The 19,223-nt window shown below is 40.5% G+C and overlaps 1 protein-coding gene across 2 annotated transcripts in view; it reads right to left on the reverse strand.

Annotated features, from left to right (window-relative positions):
• Window positions 1-19,223, reverse strand: part of HGF (hepatocyte growth factor) — an 80,167-nt gene that overhangs the window by 14,564 nt on the left and 46,380 nt on the right. For both annotated transcript variants that reach the window (XM_026701058.2, XM_026701066.2), the window contains exons 8-11: window positions 18,114-18,288; window positions 8,161-8,288; window positions 4,720-4,822; window positions 2,047-2,186 (exon numbers count right to left, since the gene is read on the reverse strand). In XM_026701058.2, coding sequence (XP_026556843.1) covers window positions 2,047-2,186; window positions 4,720-4,822; window positions 8,161-8,288; window positions 18,114-18,288 — 546 coding nt within the window. The remainder of the gene's footprint in view (window positions 1-2,046; window positions 2,187-4,719; window positions 4,823-8,160; window positions 8,289-18,113; window positions 18,289-19,223) is intronic.

Below are 19,223 nucleotides of genomic sequence, written 5' to 3' on the forward strand. Positions count from 1 at the left end.
GGACCGGAGAACTCTTCTTGCAGAATATTTCTGGACTTTCTCAACTGTGTTAATATCAGATACGTAATGTGGGTTCTTGACTGATGAGCTGTATTCGAGTGTTGGTCTAGCAAATGTTTTGTACGCTCTTGTTAGTAGTGTAATATTACCAGAGAAAAAGCTACGTAAGCTTAGGTTAACAACTCTTAATGCTTTTTTGGCTATGTAATTACAGTGGGCTCTAGCACTTAGATCATTAGAGATGAGTACTCCAGGGACCTTGACAGAGTTTGGATCATCAACAAGGTCTTAACTATTCAGCCTGTATTTTATTTTCTGATTTTTTTTTTTTTGCCAATATGTAAGCAGAGCATTTATTTGTTGAGATTTGAAGTTGCCATTTGTTTAGCCATTCTGATACATAGTCGAAGTCTTTTTGAAGGGTAGTAGTATTATCGGTGATGTTGAATAGCTTTACATCGTCAGCGAAGAGAACGCAGTTGCTCCTAATACAATTACAGAGGTCATTAATATAGAGTATGAAGAGAGTTGGCCCTAGAACACTGCCTTGGGGGACACCACTGTTGACAGGTACAGAATTTGATAGGACGCTCCCAATTTTGACTATTTGTTGTCTGTTTGACAGGAATGCTTCTATCCAGTTATGCAGGTGACCAGAGATACCATAAAATTTTAGGTTTTGGAGTAGTTTGTCATGTACCACTGAATCAAAGGCTTTACAGAAGTCTATGTAGATTGCATCTATTGCTTTGCCCTGATCAAGTTGTGTAGTCCATATGTTTTTGCAGTTTAAGAGTTGCAGATTGCAGGATAGTTGCTCAGTTGCTGATTGGGCAGAGAACCCATTGCTAAATTTTTTGAAGTCCACCCCTGGATATATGACAATGAGGTGTGGCCTAGTCAGCTTTCTGATCCTTCATCAGTGCCCAAACCATTTCGAATGACACTGTTGCAACTATTGCATCTCCGACTACTAGAAATCTCTTAAATAATCCCACAATACTTTAATTTCTCCTTTTCAGATTATCAAATTTAGATCCTTCCTACTATAATGTCAATCATGAAGATTTCCGGAGGAGTAACTATTGGCGCAGTGGTTAGAATGCAGTATTGCAGGCTAACTCTGCCCACAGCCAGCAGTTCAATCCTGACTAGCTCAAGGTTGACTTCACTCTTTCCAGGGTCAGTAAAATGAGGACCCAGATTGTTGGGGACAATAGGCTGACTCTGTAAATTGCTTAGAGAGAGCTGTAAAGCACTGTGAAGCAGTATATAAGTCTTAGTGCTATGGCTATCTCTGCCAAAGTGGCTCAGTTGTTAGAATGCAGTATTGCAGGCCACTTCTGTTGACTGCCAGCTCTCAGCAGTTTGATTCTCACTGGTTCAACGTTGACTCAGTCTTCCATCACTTTGAGGTTGGTAAAATGAGGGCCCTTATTGTTGGGACAATACACTGATTCTGTAAATTGTTTAAAGAGGGCTGTGAAGCGGTATATAAGTCTTAGTGCTGTTGCTATCTCTGCTGCAGTGGCACAGTGGTTAAAATGCAGTATTGCAGGAAAACTCTGCCCACAGCCAGCAGTTCGATCCTGACTGGCTCAAGGTTGACTCAGCCTTCCATTCTTCCGAGGTCGGTAAAATGAGGACCCAATTGTTGGGGGCCATACGGTGACTTTGTAAACAGCTTAGAGAGGGCTGAAAAGCAGTGTGAAGTGGTATATAAGTCTAAGGGCTGTTGCTAAATTACTAGCTGCTCAGCTGTTTCTCCCCAGTGGACAATCTCAGAATGTGAATATTTTAAACTCCCTCATGGAGAATCTCAGAATGTGAAGGGGGATTTGCACAACAAATAGCAGTGTTGTTTGTCCAGAGCCACTGCAAACAGCAGTGATGTCAAAATAACCACAACATGATGTCACAACACAAATGCTTGCTTATTTTCATACTTGTCTTATGTGGATCAACAACCACTAGGCACAATTCTTATCATTGCGATGCCTTTTAATTAGGCAATTCCAGCTCTTTCGGAGTGACCCAAATACATACATCTAGATATACGACAGTAGTCCCAAGGCATTTTAGGATTGCTGGTGTAACACCAAGGGCCGTGAGCATCGTCATCTGGATTGCGACAGTAATTTTTCTTCACCTTGCTTATATCTAGGTCTTTATATATAGGGAGGTGCCTAGAAGGGGAATGAAAAAACACACACACAGCCCTAAGTTCACCACTTTTTCAGAAGCATACACGTTATTGCAGAAATGTATACCGTATAATCCTAACCGTGGGAGAAAGAACTGGGAGGCAGTGTGAAAAGATGAATCAACTTAGAATCTCAACGTAGCTGCAAGTAAACAAAGTCCAACCTCTCCTTGAATTTGATTGGCCTTTATTTACCTCGGGTTCAGACAGTTAGTTGAGAAGATTCCTATGCATAGGCTATTTGGCAACCATCAATTTAATTGGAATAATTAAAATAAAGTTAATGTCCCACCTCCTCTTAATTTTTAACTTTTAAAAAAATATCTACTGCTTTATATTTTAGCATTTTATAATATACCATCCACAGTCGTTCTTTGAGAAATGTGGAAAATTAGACAGACAGACAGACAGACAGACAGATAGATAGATAATGATAGATAGATGGATGGACAGACAGACAGACAGACAGATAGAAGAGAGGGAGGGGGAGAGAGAGATGACAAAACTGCCAATGATAGCTAAATAAATGGTTCTTGTGAAGAAATGTATGTCAGGCATAAAGAATCAGGTCTATTCACAGGGTTGCAGCATAGAAGATTTCTTCAAGCTTATACACAAGAATCTGGTCAACTAAAGTTCAACACTAAATTGGCGCCAGATAAGGGTCAACAGGATCCAAGATTCAAAGTTGGACTTGGAGCACATGTGGAAGCGCCATAACCCTAAACTGCTGACATTCTTCACTCCACCCTCAGCTCTGCCTGCTTCTTCTCTTACAATTTATCTACAATTGGAAGCCTTTTATGGACTTTTGCCAGGAAATAAGAAAAGTCAATTTATAACATATGGAGTTGATGATTGTTAAAATTTAGGTGGGAAAAGATTTTCCCCCTTTTGGGGGGGAAATAGACAGTGTATTGCATGTTAAACTAAGAGCTGAAGGTGTTTCTTATATCCTTGGACGAAGAAGTTGGAAGTAACTCTTTGTATATATTTTTGTTTTCCTTTCTTTATATCTTACTGCCCTTCTATTTCTACCTCTCCTTTTCCTCTTTATCTCTCTTCCTGGTTATTAGTTTATTCTAGTTTTATTTCATACAGTTTTTAAAAAAATTACTAGAATTATTATGAAAACAGAAGTATACGTGTTATCTAATTCACAATGTGGTTATTCAATGAACCTGGTTGATTTTTGAGACAATGTTAAATAAAAACATGATGCAAAGCTATTTGTAAACCCAAGAACCGCAGAAGCCAGAGAAATGTCAGAGGAAAATTAGGACAGAAGAAATAGAAATCAAGAGTGACAAAACAAGCCACTTGTTGTATAACCATGGACTTTAAAAATATCTATTGAAATGCAGATGTGCACACATTTTGTGCTCTTTGAGATGGAAAGCAATAAATAGCAAAATCCTTCCCCACAAATAGAAACCACTTTAAATTAAACGCTTCTACCAAATAACCCTGCAGAAGAAATTTATGAAGTCACTTCTCACATTTGAGGCCAAGATGTTATGATTGGGGGGAAAATGCATGTGTCTTAGAAGTGAGTGTGTCTTGGTCTGAGTGTGGTGAAAGAATTGTGAGCTGGCTTTCATAAGTGTACTGGAGAAACTCACAAAAGAACATTGTGTATTCAAAAGTGAATTTATGTAAAGGTCAGCCCAGTTGATCATCACATGAAGGAATAGCTTTGTGCCAACCAGATTCAAGAAGATGGTTGCATTTAATTCAGAGAAACCTGGATTCCAACAAAGCTAGTTCTGAAATAAATCTGGACCAATCCCTGTTTCTTAATCCTGGCTTGTCACAGAGGAATGATCAAATAGGATGTAGGAATCTCACCTGCTTTAGCTTCCTTGCAGAAATGCTGAATGTTACTGCAATAAGCAAGCCAGGTGTGATACACAGCCTTGATTTAAAAAGATTCACCTATGAAATCTGACTCAAAAGAGGAAATGCAGCATGGTGGATTCTAAAGTTCTTGCAATGTTTTAATGCTCCTTATTGTTCTCATTGTTTTATATTGCTTTTTAAGATTGTAATTGTAATATGTGTTTCTGAATTGTCAGCCGCCCTGGGTTTTTTGCTGAGATGGGTGGCTATAGAAATCAAATATAGATAGATAATAGATGACAGACAGACAGACAGACAGATATGAGAGAGAGAGAGAGAGAGAGAGAGAGAGAGAGAGAGAGAGATGATACAGAGAGAGAAAGAAAGAGCGACAGATAGATGGATGGATGGATAGATAGATAGATAGATAGATAGATAGATAGATAGATAGATAGATAGACAGACAGACAGACAAACAGATGATAGACAAACAGATAGATGAGAGAGAGAAAGAGATAGATAGATAGATAGATAGATAGATAGATAGATAGATAGATAGATAGATAGATAGATAGATAGATAGAGATAGATAGATAGATAGATAGATAGATAGATAGATAGATAGATAGATAGATAGATAGATAGATATGGATGGATGGATGGATGGATGTACATACCTTCTTAAATCTTGGATGTTTTTATCCCACATGGAGCAAGTCAAGCCGAACCGTGTCTGGGCTAAATTGCCCATATAGTTTGTCCCATTCCCTCGGAAACAATCTGTGTGTTTTGGTTTAAAAGAAAAATCAAGTTAGTTAAGAGAAACCCTTGTATTATCATTGCTGCCATTTGAGATACAGAATTCTTTCCGGATATTCCTTAACTCAACTTCGAAAATGTTTACATTATAGAGTACACCTTACCTTGTTCAAGTTAATATAGCATAGAAATACAGGTCGATTGATACTTTAATAGGGCATATGTATGAATGTGTAAAAATCCATAGGCAGATGGGTTCAAGTGAGGTCAGAATAGCTGAATAACAGAGTTGGAAGGGACCCTGGAGGTCTTCTAGTCTAACCTCCTGCTTAGGCAAAAAAGACTAGACCATTTCAGACAAGTGGCTGTCCAATCTCTTCTTAAAAACCTCCAGTGATGGAGAAGGAAGGGAGGGAGGGAGGGAGGGAGGGAGGAAGGAAGGATAACAAAATAACAGAATAACAGAATTTGAAGGGACCTTGGAGGTCTTCTAGTCCAACCCCCTGCTCAGGCAGGAAACCCCATACCATTTCAGACAAAGGGTTGTCCAATCTTCTCTTAAAAACCTCCAGTGATGGAGCAGCCACAACTTCTGGAGGCAAGTTGTTCCACTGGTTAATTGTTCTCACTGTCAGGAAATCCCTCCTTAGTTCCATAGTCATGTATTCCATATTTAATGACTGAATATGTTATGTGACTCGACAGGATAACTGTCTTTTATGCAGCACATAAAAAAACAGCATTTTTCTGACAATTGAAGCTGCATTTCTGATGGCCAAGTCAAATCTTGATTTGATCCTGCAATTTCCAGCTCCTTAAACCTGCATCTTTGTCTCAATCATGCTGAGTGCCTTTGTCTTACACAGAATATAGAACGTCGAATAATGGGGCTGAAAGGGACTTTGGAGGTCTTCTAATCCAAATCCTTCACTCAAGAAGGAAACCATAAACAATTCAGGACAAAGGATTATCCAATCTCTTCTTAAAAACCTTTCTAGAACTTTCAAGAAGAGACTGGACTGCCATTTGTCAGAAATGGTGAAGAGTCTCCCGCTTGGGCGGCGTGGGGGGTTGACTAGATCAGGGGTCGCCAACCTTTTGGACCTCAGGGACCACCAAACTCATAATTTTAAATCCCATGGACCAGAGACCCTAGGAAAATCCCCCCAAAAGGTCTGCAGGAAAATCCCCCACCCCGTTTTCCTACCCATCGATCATTCTTAATTTGGGATTGCAGGATACTGTCTCCAGCTCCATTCTCAGGGGGAGAGAGAGAGACTTTTGGCTTCATGCAAGGAAAGCAGCAGAAGCAGCAGAAGTCTTTACTTCTCTCCCCCAAACTTCGCCAGAAATGAGTCTTTGCCGGCACAGCCTCTTGGAGCAGGAGGTCTTGCAGGGTCCCAAAGACTCATTTCTGGAAGAGTTGAGGGAGAGAAGAAAGACTTTTGCTGCTTTCCTTGCATGCAGCCAAAAGCAGAAGAAGAAAGAAGCAGAGAGAAGCAGCCCAGTGGCCAGGCCAGGCACATTGGGTGAGTGGGGCAAGTTCTCCCCCTCTGACCTTCTCCCTTCACTACTTCATGTTGTTCACAATGCAAACACCACAAGCCTTATGTTCCCACGCAGCCTGGATTAATTGCTTTGGAGGTGACATTTCTCTGCGGACCACCAAAATTTTCTCCCAGGTTGGTGACCACTGGACTAGATGACCTACAAGGTCCCTTCTAACTCTGATTATCTGTTATCTGTTACCTCCAGCATTGCAGTGCCTGCTACTTCTGGAGACAAGTCATCCGACTGATTAATTGTTCTAGTTGATGAATAGGTCTGGAGCTCAATAAATATGTCCCAAGATATTAAATAAACAATCCAGGAATAAGTAAGTGACTTCTTCTTGCCATCTCCTGCAGATAGGCTGGAGATGTTTCAGTTTAAATGGTAATTCTGCTGACTGTGAACTTGACAAGGTCAGCCAATGCATTAACGTATTTGAAATCTGCCAGCGTATCTTCAGCACTGCAGTTTAAATCCAGATGTTCTCAGCACGCTGCAGCAGAAACGGAGGGTTTTTCAGTTTGTAGGAGTGCCTTTGCTTATTTGTTAAAACCCAGAGACCACCAGCTAGATAAAAGAATCCCTTGAGTCAACTTTGGCTCTTGATGGCTTTGTAGGCAGGTCTACGAAGCTTTCTTGGCAACACTCCAGAAGTGAATTACCCATGCCTCCTTCCACAATTTTTTATTTTTAAAAATGTTACTTTGGGTTTGGGGTTTTAGGATCTCCCCTGAAAGTAGCTAGGTCTAACTCTGCTTAACTTTTTCAACATCAGTCAAGATTTGGGTAAATGCTGCCATCAGCTATAACTAAAAAAAATAAAGATTCTATAAAGTTTCTCAAACTTGGGAACTTGAAGCATTCCTCAGGATGCTGGCTGGGAAATTCTTGGAGCTGAGATTTACACATCTTAAATTTGCCAACTAAAGGACTACTCCTTCCTTTCTTCCTTCCTTCCAAAATAAAATGCAGATTGAAAACTTTTCTAAACTAAAAGCATGATCCTCCTTCCTTCCTTCCTTCCTTCCTTCCTTCCTTCCTTCCTTCCTTCCTTCCTTCCTTCCTTCCTTCCTTCTTTCCTTTCCCTTCCCTTCCCTTCCCTTCCCTTCCAAAATAAAATGCAGATTGAAAATTTTTCTAATCTAAAAGCATGGTCTTCCTTCCTTCCTTCCTTCCTTCCTTCCTTCCTTCCTTCCTTCCTTCCTTCCTTCCTTCCTTCCTTCCTTCCTTCCTTCTTCCCTTTCTCATTCTTCTTCCTTCCTTCCTTCTTCCCTTTCTCATTCTTCTTCCTATAGTGGTTATAATGCAGTATGCAGGCTAACTTTGCCCTGCTGTTAGGAGTTCGATCCTATCTGGCTTAGGGTCAACTCAGCCTTCTGTCCTTCTGAGGTCAGTAAAATGAGGACTCAGATTATCTGGGGCAATAAGATGACTCTGTAAACTGCTTAGAGAAGGCTGTAAAACATTGTGAAGTGGTATATAAGTGGTATTGTTATCCCTCCCTCCCTTTCCCCCCTCTTATTCTCTTTCTCATTCTCCTTCCTGGTGGCACAATAGTTAGAATGCAGCATTGCAGTCTAATTCTGCCCACTGCCAGCAGTTCGATCCTGACCGGCTCAAGGTTGACTCAACCTTCCATCCTTCCATCCTTCCGAGGTCGGTAAAATGAGGAGCCAGATTGTGGGGGGCAATAGGCTGATTTTGTAAACCACTTAGAGAGGGCTATAAAAGAACTGTGAAGTGGTATATAAGTCTAAATGCTATTCTTATTATTTTAATTTTTTTCTTATCTACGTAGCAGCTGTTACCTTTTTCAGTGGATGTATTGCATTTTGGTATTTGGGAACAATCTCCGATCCGAATATTTGGATTGGTCGTAAAACACCAGGGTACCTCAGCTCCATCTGGGTTTCGGCAATAGTTCTCTCTCAAATCCCTGCAAAATAATAATGATAATAATAAGACAATAAATGTGCTAACATATGTCTGGCAAACTGCTGTGTTTCTTCCTCATAAGCAAGAACATTTATTTGATAACCATGTCACTAATTTGGTTCTGCAGAAAAAAATGAATGTGTTAAAACAACAATAGCAAGTGCACACACACACACACATTTTTGTAAAACAGGAAATTCCAGATGCTAGACAGCTACTAAAATTATTTCAATTTGTAGTAATCTGAGCTTTGGCAACATTGACAGAAATAGTTCCATTTCATACATTCGTAATCAGAAACTGTAAAACCAGTGCTGCCCAAGATGCTTGCTTTAAAAAAAAGGTTTCTGTCTGAGATCTGTATCCCATCTGACTCTTAATAGATGAGGATTTTATTTTACTTTATTAGTTTTTTACAAGTAACTCAAGGCGGTGAACACTTCCAATATTCTTCCTCCTCCTGTTTTCCTCACAACAACAACCATGTGAGGTGGATTGGGTGGAGAGAGAGAGAGAGGGAGTGGCCCAAAGTCACGCAGCTGGCTTTCATAGCTAAGGCAGGATTAGAACTCACAGTCACCTCTGATTGGTTCAAAGCTATCTAGTTGGCTTTCATGTCTTAGGCGGGACTAGAATTTGTGGTTTCCTGATATTTAGTCAGGTGCCTTACCCACTAGACCACACTGGCTTTGTAAGATAGATAGATAGATGATAGATGATAGATGATAGATGATAGATAGATAGATAGATAGATAGATAGATAGATAGATAGATATGAGAGAGAGAGAGAGGCAGAGAGAGGGAAAGAGAGAGATAAGAGATAGATATACAGAGATAGTGATAGATAGAGAGAGAGAGAGAGAGAGAGAGATACAGATGATTGATAAATATACAAAGGATAGATAGAGACAGATGAGAGAGAGAGAGACAGACAGACAGACAGACAGACAGACAGATGATAGAGAGACAGAGAGATAAAAGATATAATAGACAAAGACAAAGCAAAGGAAAAAAAGGGAATTACATAACATAATGAGGCACCATGAACAACTAAATGCCAAAAAGGTGTTCAAATAAAATGATTTTGACCCATTTGTAAAATGCAAGGAAAGTGGGATCACCCATACTCTCAGATGGCCACCATAAAATGGCTTGTTACTTTGTCCCGTGAACTTCACATGCACAGGTAGTCCTTGACTTACCATGACAATTGGGCCTAGAAGTTCCATTTGGTATGCAAGGCCAAATGAATTGCACCCAACTTGATGGGCTGTTTTTGGCCCAGCTGAACAAATCACCACAGTCATTATGTGAATCGCATGAATGTTAAGCAAATAGGGCTTCCCCAATGAGTTTGATCACATGACCTCAGATATTGTGCAACAGGTTAGTTCAAGGACCAGTCATAAATCACATTTTCCAGGGCCATCCTAATTTCAAACACTTGTTAAATAAAGGATTGTATGCCAACGACTACCTATATTCTCCTTAAATATCCAGTTTCTCAGGTCCTACACTGTGTGGCATTGCTTGAGATGTCTACGTGCAAGAACGCAAGCAAACAGTCAGTCAAGGAGACCCAAACTCATTGGTAGCCTCACATTGCAATGAACAAAGACATACATTCAATTTTGCAGCTACTAAGATTGTTGGAAGAGCAGGGACAAAAACAGCCAGGGAAGTGATTGAAGCCTGGAAAAGAGGCCTCTTGTTCACAAGTCAACAAGACTGCTGATTTGCCACCAACTTATCAGATACTTAAGAGACAAGGACTTGACAGCCCAAGGAAACAACAGCAACAGCCAATCACCAACCATCAACATACCAGACAAACCAAGAAGAAGGCACCACAACAATAAGACTCACAGAATAGCCCAAAGCATCTATTCCAGTAGAGACATTCTCCAAGGATGGGCTCCAGCATGAGTCCAAAATCTTGGAAGACTAAGACTCTGGTCCTGATGACCAACCCAGATTGGATCAACATTATCCTGGAACACATATGTTTTATTTGCCTTCATTCGTTAATATACCTATGGATTTGTTTTCAAGATAACCAGCACTAGGAATGGAGGCTACAACAAGAGCAACTTAAGAATCGATGTTAGACTTTGCAAATTTCTAGGCTCTATCATATCACAAGACCAAAAATGGACGCCTAACATTAAAAACATCATCAAAAAAGCACAACAAATAATGTTCTATATGCACCAACTCAGAAAGCTCAAACTGCCCAAGGAGCTGCTGATCCAGTTTCTACAGAGGAATGACTGAGTCTGTAATCTGCACCTCTATAACTGTCTGGATTGGCTCTGCAACCCAACAGGACAAACACAAACTTCAGAGAGTAAATAGGACTGCAGAAAAAGCAATTTGTACCAACCTGCCTTCCATGGAGGACCTGCATACTGCACGAGTTAAAAAGAGGGCTGTGAAAATATCCACAGACCCCTCACATCCCGGACATAAACTGTTTCAACTCCTACCCTCAAAACAACGCTATAGAGCCCTGCACACCAGAACAACTAGAACAAGGGGAGTTTTTCCTCAAACACCATCACTCTGCTAAACAAATAACTCCCTCAACACTGTCCAACTATTTACAAAGTGTGCATTACTATCACTATTAATCTTCTCATCACTCCTTATCCCCATCCCCTCCTACTTGTGACTATATTACTAACTTTGTCGCTTGTATCCTTACAATTTATATTGACTGTTTCCTAGTATGATTTGATTGCTTATTGTAACCTATGACTATCATTAAGTGTTGTACCTGATGATTCTTGACTCTTGACTCTTTTCTTTTATGTATACTGAAAGCATTTGCACCAAAGACAAATTCCTTGTGTCACACTTGGCCAATAAAGTATTCTATTCTATGCTAATTTTTGGCCTATTGCAAAAACTTGGCCTATTCCAAGCAAACTTCAATCACATCTAAAACCTATTAACGCCAGCTGTCAGGTTTAGACTACCAAAATAAGCTCCCAGCTATTGTTCTGAATGGATATTCGTATTACATAATCAGCCCCTGAGTTTTTTCATTAATTTAATTAGGAAAACAGACCCTATTGTACAGAATATATGCCTTCAGAAACTTTAACCCTGTGTTTCCCAAGTACCTAATCTTCAGGGGGATCTCCTTATAACAAACTCTCTGGTTATATTAAAAAGTCTCCTGCTCTGGAAATATGTAAATATGGCTGTCCATTTCCCTCCTGTTGAATTTCAGTGGAGCTTTTCATTTTGAAAGACTGTTTGGTCATCACTTGAAGAGAAGTTGGTTGGTGTGAGACTGTTCCCAACATCCCATCTGCCCATCTGCACTTCTGAAGAAATTGTAGCAGAAAATCTATCGAGATTGGAAGTCATAAGACCCCTGGATAGATGGACATTAAAAATAAAGAACAAAAAAGACACAGAATATTACTTAACATGGAATAGATTTTATGAGTGGTCAGAGATAAGAGGTAGAAAGTAGGTGAAGAAAGATTACTGTTATGTACGAATTAAATACAAAGAGGGTTTATAGTTATAAACATGTTGATATAATTTACATAATTATAAACAAGAATAATATAAAGAGAAATCTAGTTAAAATGACTTCGTTACACTATTATTATTGTTATTCGTATACATGTTAATATCTGAGTTTGTATTCTTCTTGATTTTTTTTTGTAAATGATATGCCCTGACAATACACTGTGTTCAAAATGTTTATGAATAAAAATAAAACATATATTCCAAAAAAAAGGAAGTCATAAGACCCCACCAGCTTTCAACCCTTTTATATATTGATTACTCGAGCTTGATTTTTCTTTATTTCTATACCCAAGACATTTTTTTTTAATATCCTCAGAAAACACCATTATCATGATACTGGGAGCGATATTGTAGTGTTAACATACATATATACATACATACATACATACATACATACATACATACATATTATTCAACTTTGTTCGAGTATTTTCCCATGTCATTCTGGTTGTGCTTTTAAACTTGTAGTGACGTTTTGGCAGAATCTCATCTGCCATCATCAGGCTTGTGTATTGGGTTTGTCTGTGCGTCAGGCTTTCGCAGCCATTTCTGTTTTAAATATATATATGTGTGTGTGTGTGTGTGTGTGTGTGAGAGAGAGAGAGAGAGAGAGTGTGTGTGTGTGTGTGTGTGTGTGTTCCAGCATAGCTCTGGAAGGCCTTGAGCAATTTCAACCAAATTTTGGTACACAGATGACGTATTCTCTGGAAACAAATATTGTAGGGGTAAGACACCCCTAACACCCCTCAGGGTGTGGGGGGGTGTCTTAAAATGGCTTCTACTGTACAGCACAGTGAACTTGCCATGGTAACAGCTTCACAGTACTCCAGTTCTCCACAAGGGGGCTCCCTCTCAGCCCTCCAAGGAAACATCAGATGATTGGCCAAGTGCAATAAAAAATATGAAATACCAATGTAGACAAGAAATTCCAGAGGAGAGGAATAGACAACTTGCGATGCTATGCGAGAGACAGTACAACAGTGTGAGTCCCAACTACAGGGTATTCCTGTCTAATACAGGATTGGGATAAATAAATACCCAGGCAATGCCAGGCTATCGGCTAGTTTTTGCTAAAAATGCAGTCCAAAATACTATTTCCAGGTTTCTAAAGGAGCTCAACAAAGTCAACTGCCTGAGCAAAACTAGAAGACCAAGACCCTACTTTCCTTTTTGCATGGTTCCAAGAGGTTTCTTGGGGGGGAGAGGAGAGATTTATAGGGGATAGACACATACTAATAAGTACAATTTATGAAATTTGGCTTACTATGATGAGGAGGAGAAACCTTCTTAGGTTTGTATATACTTTTCTTGAAGGCAAAGCGTTACACATACTTGGCTGAACTCTTGAAATTGCTTATTCCAGTCCTCCATGATTGATTGAAGCAGGACAGTGTTCAGAGTAAAAGCCCAGAAGACTGCAATGAGACTGTTATATCCTGGTTTGCTTTGCACATTTAATCTGAAAGTAAGGTCTACATGGAATTTACCAAGCAGAACACAACCCGGTGAAAAGGATCAAATTTTGTGACCTGAACACCAGGCTGTAACTCCTCGTCATCAATCTAAAATCTGGTCTTCAACTTTCTAAGAAAATCTCCACCTTATGGCGTGAATTATTTCCTCAAACCAATCTGAACTCCTGCTGACTTATGATATTTTCTTGGCAACTGGTACCATCCAGTGTTTGTTCAGGATTTTGTCCCTTAAAAAAAAAATATCCCTATAATTCAGAAATTTCCTGCTGGTGGGCCTTCCTTCAAATATTAACCAGGTCTGGCTATGTTTCATTTTCTTAGGATCAGTCAAGGTTGATTGAGTTTTATCGCTTGTTCTGGATATATTTTTTTTAACAATTATATTTCACAGTTCTATGTTTTGAAAAGCTGCACAAACTCCCTTTGGAAATTATTCATAAAACTGATTGAGCTGAGTTCCAGGGTAGTAGGACAAAACTTTAGAATAAACTAAATACAGTGGTTGCATCATTGTATATATTGTATTCTGTTGTATACATAGTTGTATAACTGTATCATTATTACCCTCAATTAACAATGGTTTGCTAAAAGAGCAAACGCCAAAACTTGGCATCTCTCTTAACACCCAAAATGGAAAAACAGGAGGAGGAGGAGGAGGAGGAGGAGGAGGAGGAGGAGGAGGAGGAGGAGGAGGAGAAGAAGAAGAAGAAGAAGAAGAAGAAGAAGAAGAAGAAGAAGAAGAAGAAGAAGAAGAAGAAGAAGAAGAAGAAGAAGAAGAAGAAGAAGAAGAAGAAGAAGAAGAAGAAGAAGAAGAAGAAGAAGAAGAAGAAGAAGAAGAAGAGGAGGAGGAGGAGGAGAAAGCGGCATCACTTCTTATTGACTTGACTCATAATTTGAATGATAATTTTCTTTCTATTTTCTTTTAGGTGGAATGAAGTAATTTTTACTATTGTTGTTGGACCTAAATTGGTGTCTTCCTGTTCTTAAGATTTCTGAACTGGCAGAAGTGAAGATAATTGCAAATAGACTTCCAGCTATTATTTCTTTTAGGAAAACAGCAGCCCTACAGAGGAGCTGCAAAATCAATGAGACGAATTTATCTTGAACTGTTTTTAAAGCCTTCCTACATAGAAGAGTAGGAAACAAAGTTTGCAAGACAGAGCTGGGCATCAAATATAAGAAATTAGTATAATTAACCAAGAATGAATATATTCAGGACGCAAAAAATAATTATTATTATAATAAAGCCCACCCCAAACCTGTGCAGTGCTGTGCCATTCATTAAAAACAAACAAATAGGACAGCTTTTAATCAAATGCTTAGGGTTTTTTTTGAATTAGCATACATTGGAGAATTAACACCATACATGCAGCTTTTATTAAAAAAAATATTTTTATTTACAAAAAAATCTAGAATTGGACAGCAGACTCTCCATCAAGTTTCTACAAGACCAGTTTTTGAAAGTTTCCATGCCACCCAATATTTATTCCAACTCAAAAGTCTGCAAAATTCCCATTGCAACTTGCTCCCATTTCCATCTTCAATGGCGAAGTTTAACTTTCCAAATTCTGATGAATCTTGAATTTCAAAGAACAGATGGAGATTGCTAGCTCTTAGTAACATCGCTCCTCTTGATTAAGGCATTGTGAGATATCCAAAATCCATTAATATCTCTTGCATCAAGAGGAGTGTATTTTTATTTTCATGATTGCTGCTAACTCCACTGTATTCAGCCCCATTGGAAACTGGTGATGAGGTCTGCCAATGGAGTAGCTGATCAACATCTGGACATCATGTTCCATGGAAGGATGAGAAGATTTGAATATAAGTCAGATTGTGACCACCAAGTCCTAAGATTTTCATCGGGGATGTAGACTGATGGCCAATGTTAAATTGTACATCCTGGGGAAAAAAAAGAAATTAAAGCACAATAACTCCTGGCTAAATTTCCCCGATTGTATGAAACTTGAATTAAAAATACTAGAAATGGCTATCACTGATGATGTTGCCTAGTTGGGTAATAAATGTCTGCAAAAACCCCACCAAGGACACCATACTTGTCATCCTCCTCCTCCTCCTCCTTTCCCTTCTAGCACTGATGATGTTCCTGGTTGGGTAATGAAACATCTGCAAGAAAACAAGTAAGCTCAGAGACCCCCAAGGTCGCCATAGTCCTTCTCCTGCTTTACACCTCCTGTTACTTCCCCCTTCCTCCTCTCCTCCTCCCCGCTTCCTCTCCACAAAAATCACTCCCTTCTAGCACTGCTGATGTTCCCTAGTTGGGTAATGAAACGTCTGCAAGAAAACCACCAAGCTCAGAGACCACCAAGGACCCCACAGTCCTCCTCCTCTTCCTTCTAGCATTGATGATGTTACCTAGTTGGGTAATGAAATCTCTGCAAGAAAACAACTAAGCTCAGAGACCACCAAGGAGGACCACCCATAGTCCTCCTTCTCCTCTTCCTGCTTTCCACCTCCTCCTCCTCCTTCCCTCTTCCTCCTCCTCCTCCTCTCCTCTTCCCCCACTTCCTCTTCACAAAAATAACTCCCTTCTAGCACTGATGATGTTGCCTGGTTGGGTAATGAAATGTCTGCAAGAAAACCACCAAGCTCAGAGAGCACCAAGGACCCCATAGTTGTTATCCTCCTCTTCCTCCTCCTCTCCCTTTTAGCACTGATGATGTTATCTAGTTGGGTAATGAAACGTCTGCAAGAAAATCCCAAGCTCAAGAGAGCACCAAGAACCTCACATTGCCTGTCCCCTTTGTCAAAGAAGCACACTTTCACAAAGTCATTACACATTAAGCTTCACTTACCCACAAGCAAGATTCTGGTCACTCTGGTGTTCTCCTGAAGACTGAAGATAGGGAGAGCGAATCCTTTCACAAGAACCAGCCGATCAGTTTAAGTAATGAAGAAGGAAGAGCTGCAGAAGATCCTGGTTCCACACAACAAGAGCTTCTAGAGTAGTAGCAATCCTAATTAGGAGGCGGGAAGAAGTGATGGTGGAGCTTCCACCGTTTCACTTGACTTATCTGCAGGTGAACAGATGCGACAGAATGAGTCCACTAAGCAGCCAGTGACGGGGGAAGGCAAAGCTGCAGCTTCTTCCAAAACACGGAAAGGTGGAGAAGAGACGTCCAACATCAGAAAAAGAACACGTTTCTTCACATAGCTCTTGTGCAACAGCTCTCCCAGCTGGAGTCCACTGTGGGAATGTTGGTCCAAATATCTGCACATACATACAACCACCCTATTGCCATTTACAAGGCAGAGAGGCAAGGTGGCCTAGTGGTGAAAACGCTTTTCTCCCACTTGGAAGGTTGAGAGCTCAATCCTAGGTAGAGACAGATGTTTCTCTCCCAGGGCACAAAGAAAAAAAAAAAAATCTGCTGTCAACTCCACTTAGGTGTCAGGAAGGGCACCCAGCCAGCAAATGCTAAGCTCCATCCAGTCACCCCAAATCTAACCCCAAATTAAGGGATTACACGGTCATAAAAAGGAGATGTATTGCCATTTATAAGACATACTACAAGAAGTCATCTGCTCAAGGAACTTATCAGACGTAGATTCAGAGAATACAACATATTTCTGCCGATATTATTGCCCTACCCCAAATAATCCACAAAAATTGCAAATTGGACTGCTCACAAATCCATAATGTTAGAACACAACACAAGAAACAACTGTGGATCAGCCCCAAAATAGGTACAACACCTAGAGATAATTTGTATCCTATAGCACAAACGACATATCAATTTGGGTTTTTATTCCCATAACAACCACACTGATTTCCTTAACCAATGTGGCAAAAGGATTTGTCAGTGATATCACCATTGCCTGGAGGATACCCAGTTTGGGGTTCCTTTCATGTTCCTATGAAGTTGCCCACTGAAATGGTGCCCATTAATCTACTTGTAGTCGCCCACTTTTGGACTGCTGAGTTAGCAGGAGCTGGAGTGTGTGATGGGAGCTCACCCCACCTCACAAAAGCAACGGGTTTCAAACACAAGCCAGATCGACAGCCCTGTGTTCTAACCTCGTGAGCCACCACACTCCGTTTGTCAACTTGTTAAAGAAGTGTGTTGTCAGAGAATTGCAAAAGACATAATAGCACTAATGTCTGCCCTTGGGTTAGAAACCTTATGTGATGACCCGAGGTGTGACACAAAAATAATAAAGTCCCCAAAGTAGAATAAATTCCCTTTAATGCCTCCAACTTGGCCCCAATGTCCAATTATCCTCGGCTGGAGATCAAACTCTTCAACAGTCTATGAAGGGCAGAAATGCAGTCTGAACCGAAAGTAAAGATAATTAGAAATAAAAATATCAACACAAACCACACTGAAGTAATTAACACAGCAGGCCAGGATGATAAATTGCAGACTTTCAAAGGATAATGCAGGACCCACAGTTGGGAGGATGCCAAAACCCAGATAAGCCTCAACCAAGATAATGCACACTTTGCTTCCAGCAAGGAACTGTGTGCAAATGCCACACTTATATCCTGTTCTCCAAGCTGCAACTAATGAAGGGAATCAGAGCCCTTTTCTCTCCTGTAAGCCACGTTGCTCCCTTATCCATTCCTCCCTGCGTGCCCTAGGATGAAGAGGGGGTGGGCCTGGGTCTTCCTCTAAATGCCCAGCCAGACTGTGGCCTTCCTCCACAGTCACCGGAGTCACACTCCCACTCCCTGTCAGCTGCTCAATCTCCCCGTCAGAATCAGGCTCGATCAAGGGTATGACACCTTAATGGTTGTTCTCCATATTGAGGTGGATCACTCTTATCAAAGTTGTTTTACTCACTTGCACTTAAAGTTCTCTTGTGTGAAGTTATGTTGGTGAGGCACCTGAGAGTCCCACCGTTGGCATTCAATCCCACTCCAGATGGTGTTCACGGTACCCCGGTAGCCTTCTCCTTGTCCTTGTATGCACTCGGTTGTTTCAATAACCGCCGAGGAGCTGCGCACCACATTCTGAGCTAGGAAAAAAAAAAAGGACAAAAATTGTTTCTTTTTGATGAGTGGTGTGGTGGCCTAGAGGTGGAGCTATTGCCTCACAATCAGGAGGCTGTGAGTTCGATCCTAGGTAGAGACAGGTATTTCTCTCGCTGGGCACAATTGGAATATATCTGCTGAACAACGCTCTGGTGACAGGAAAGGTATCCAGCCATTAAACAAGTTCTAATTAAGCTGCTCATGCTTAGTCACAAGAATCTAGTCAACTAACCATTGGCACTAAATTGGTGCTAGTTAAGAGTTAATGGAATTCAAGAGAGATGGACTTAGGCTGTTTGTGGCTACATAGAGATTCTAAACTGACCCCAGTCTCTGCCTGTACTTCTCCTACAGGTAAGCAGGGGGGGGGGGGGTCCCTTCCCTTTCATGACCCACAGTTTTTCCCCAACAAGACCAAAAAAATCTAGAAGGAACCAAAGGAATGAGATGCAGCCCAAATAATTTAAGAAGGTATTGTGTGCCGCTATAGAACAGTAATAATGTAGATATCAGGGTTCCAATTGTCCTAATTAAATCATGAGCCTTGAGCCAAGCTTCAAAGGAATCCAAAAGATTTATTAGGAGCAACATGTCCAGCACTAACCTGTATGAAGCCAATTCTGGCACATGTAATTTACTATTACCTATGACCCTTTCCCCCCGCCCCCCACCTCCCTGGTTGTCAGATTCTCCAGCGAAACACATTCACGGGCTGGGTGTCACATTGTCCAATGAAAGATTTTCAAAGGCAGGAGATCCGGTAGCCTAGGCCACAATCTCCACAAGTTAAGCATGGAATGTGCTTCTGGCTTTCATCTGCCGCACTGCTCCCTCAGGCCTTTCCCCCCCTCCTTCTTATGGCAACTCAGAAACAGGCATAGGAATGCTTTATGAGTTGACAGTAGGTGGTCATCTCAAA

Source organism: Pseudonaja textilis, chromosome 5 (assembly GCF_049901715.1).
Source record: "Pseudonaja textilis isolate UNSWEBS1 chromosome 5, rPseTex1.2, whole genome shotgun sequence".
In the NCBI taxonomy this organism is placed as follows: domain Eukaryota; kingdom Metazoa; phylum Chordata; class Lepidosauria; order Squamata; family Elapidae; genus Pseudonaja; species Pseudonaja textilis.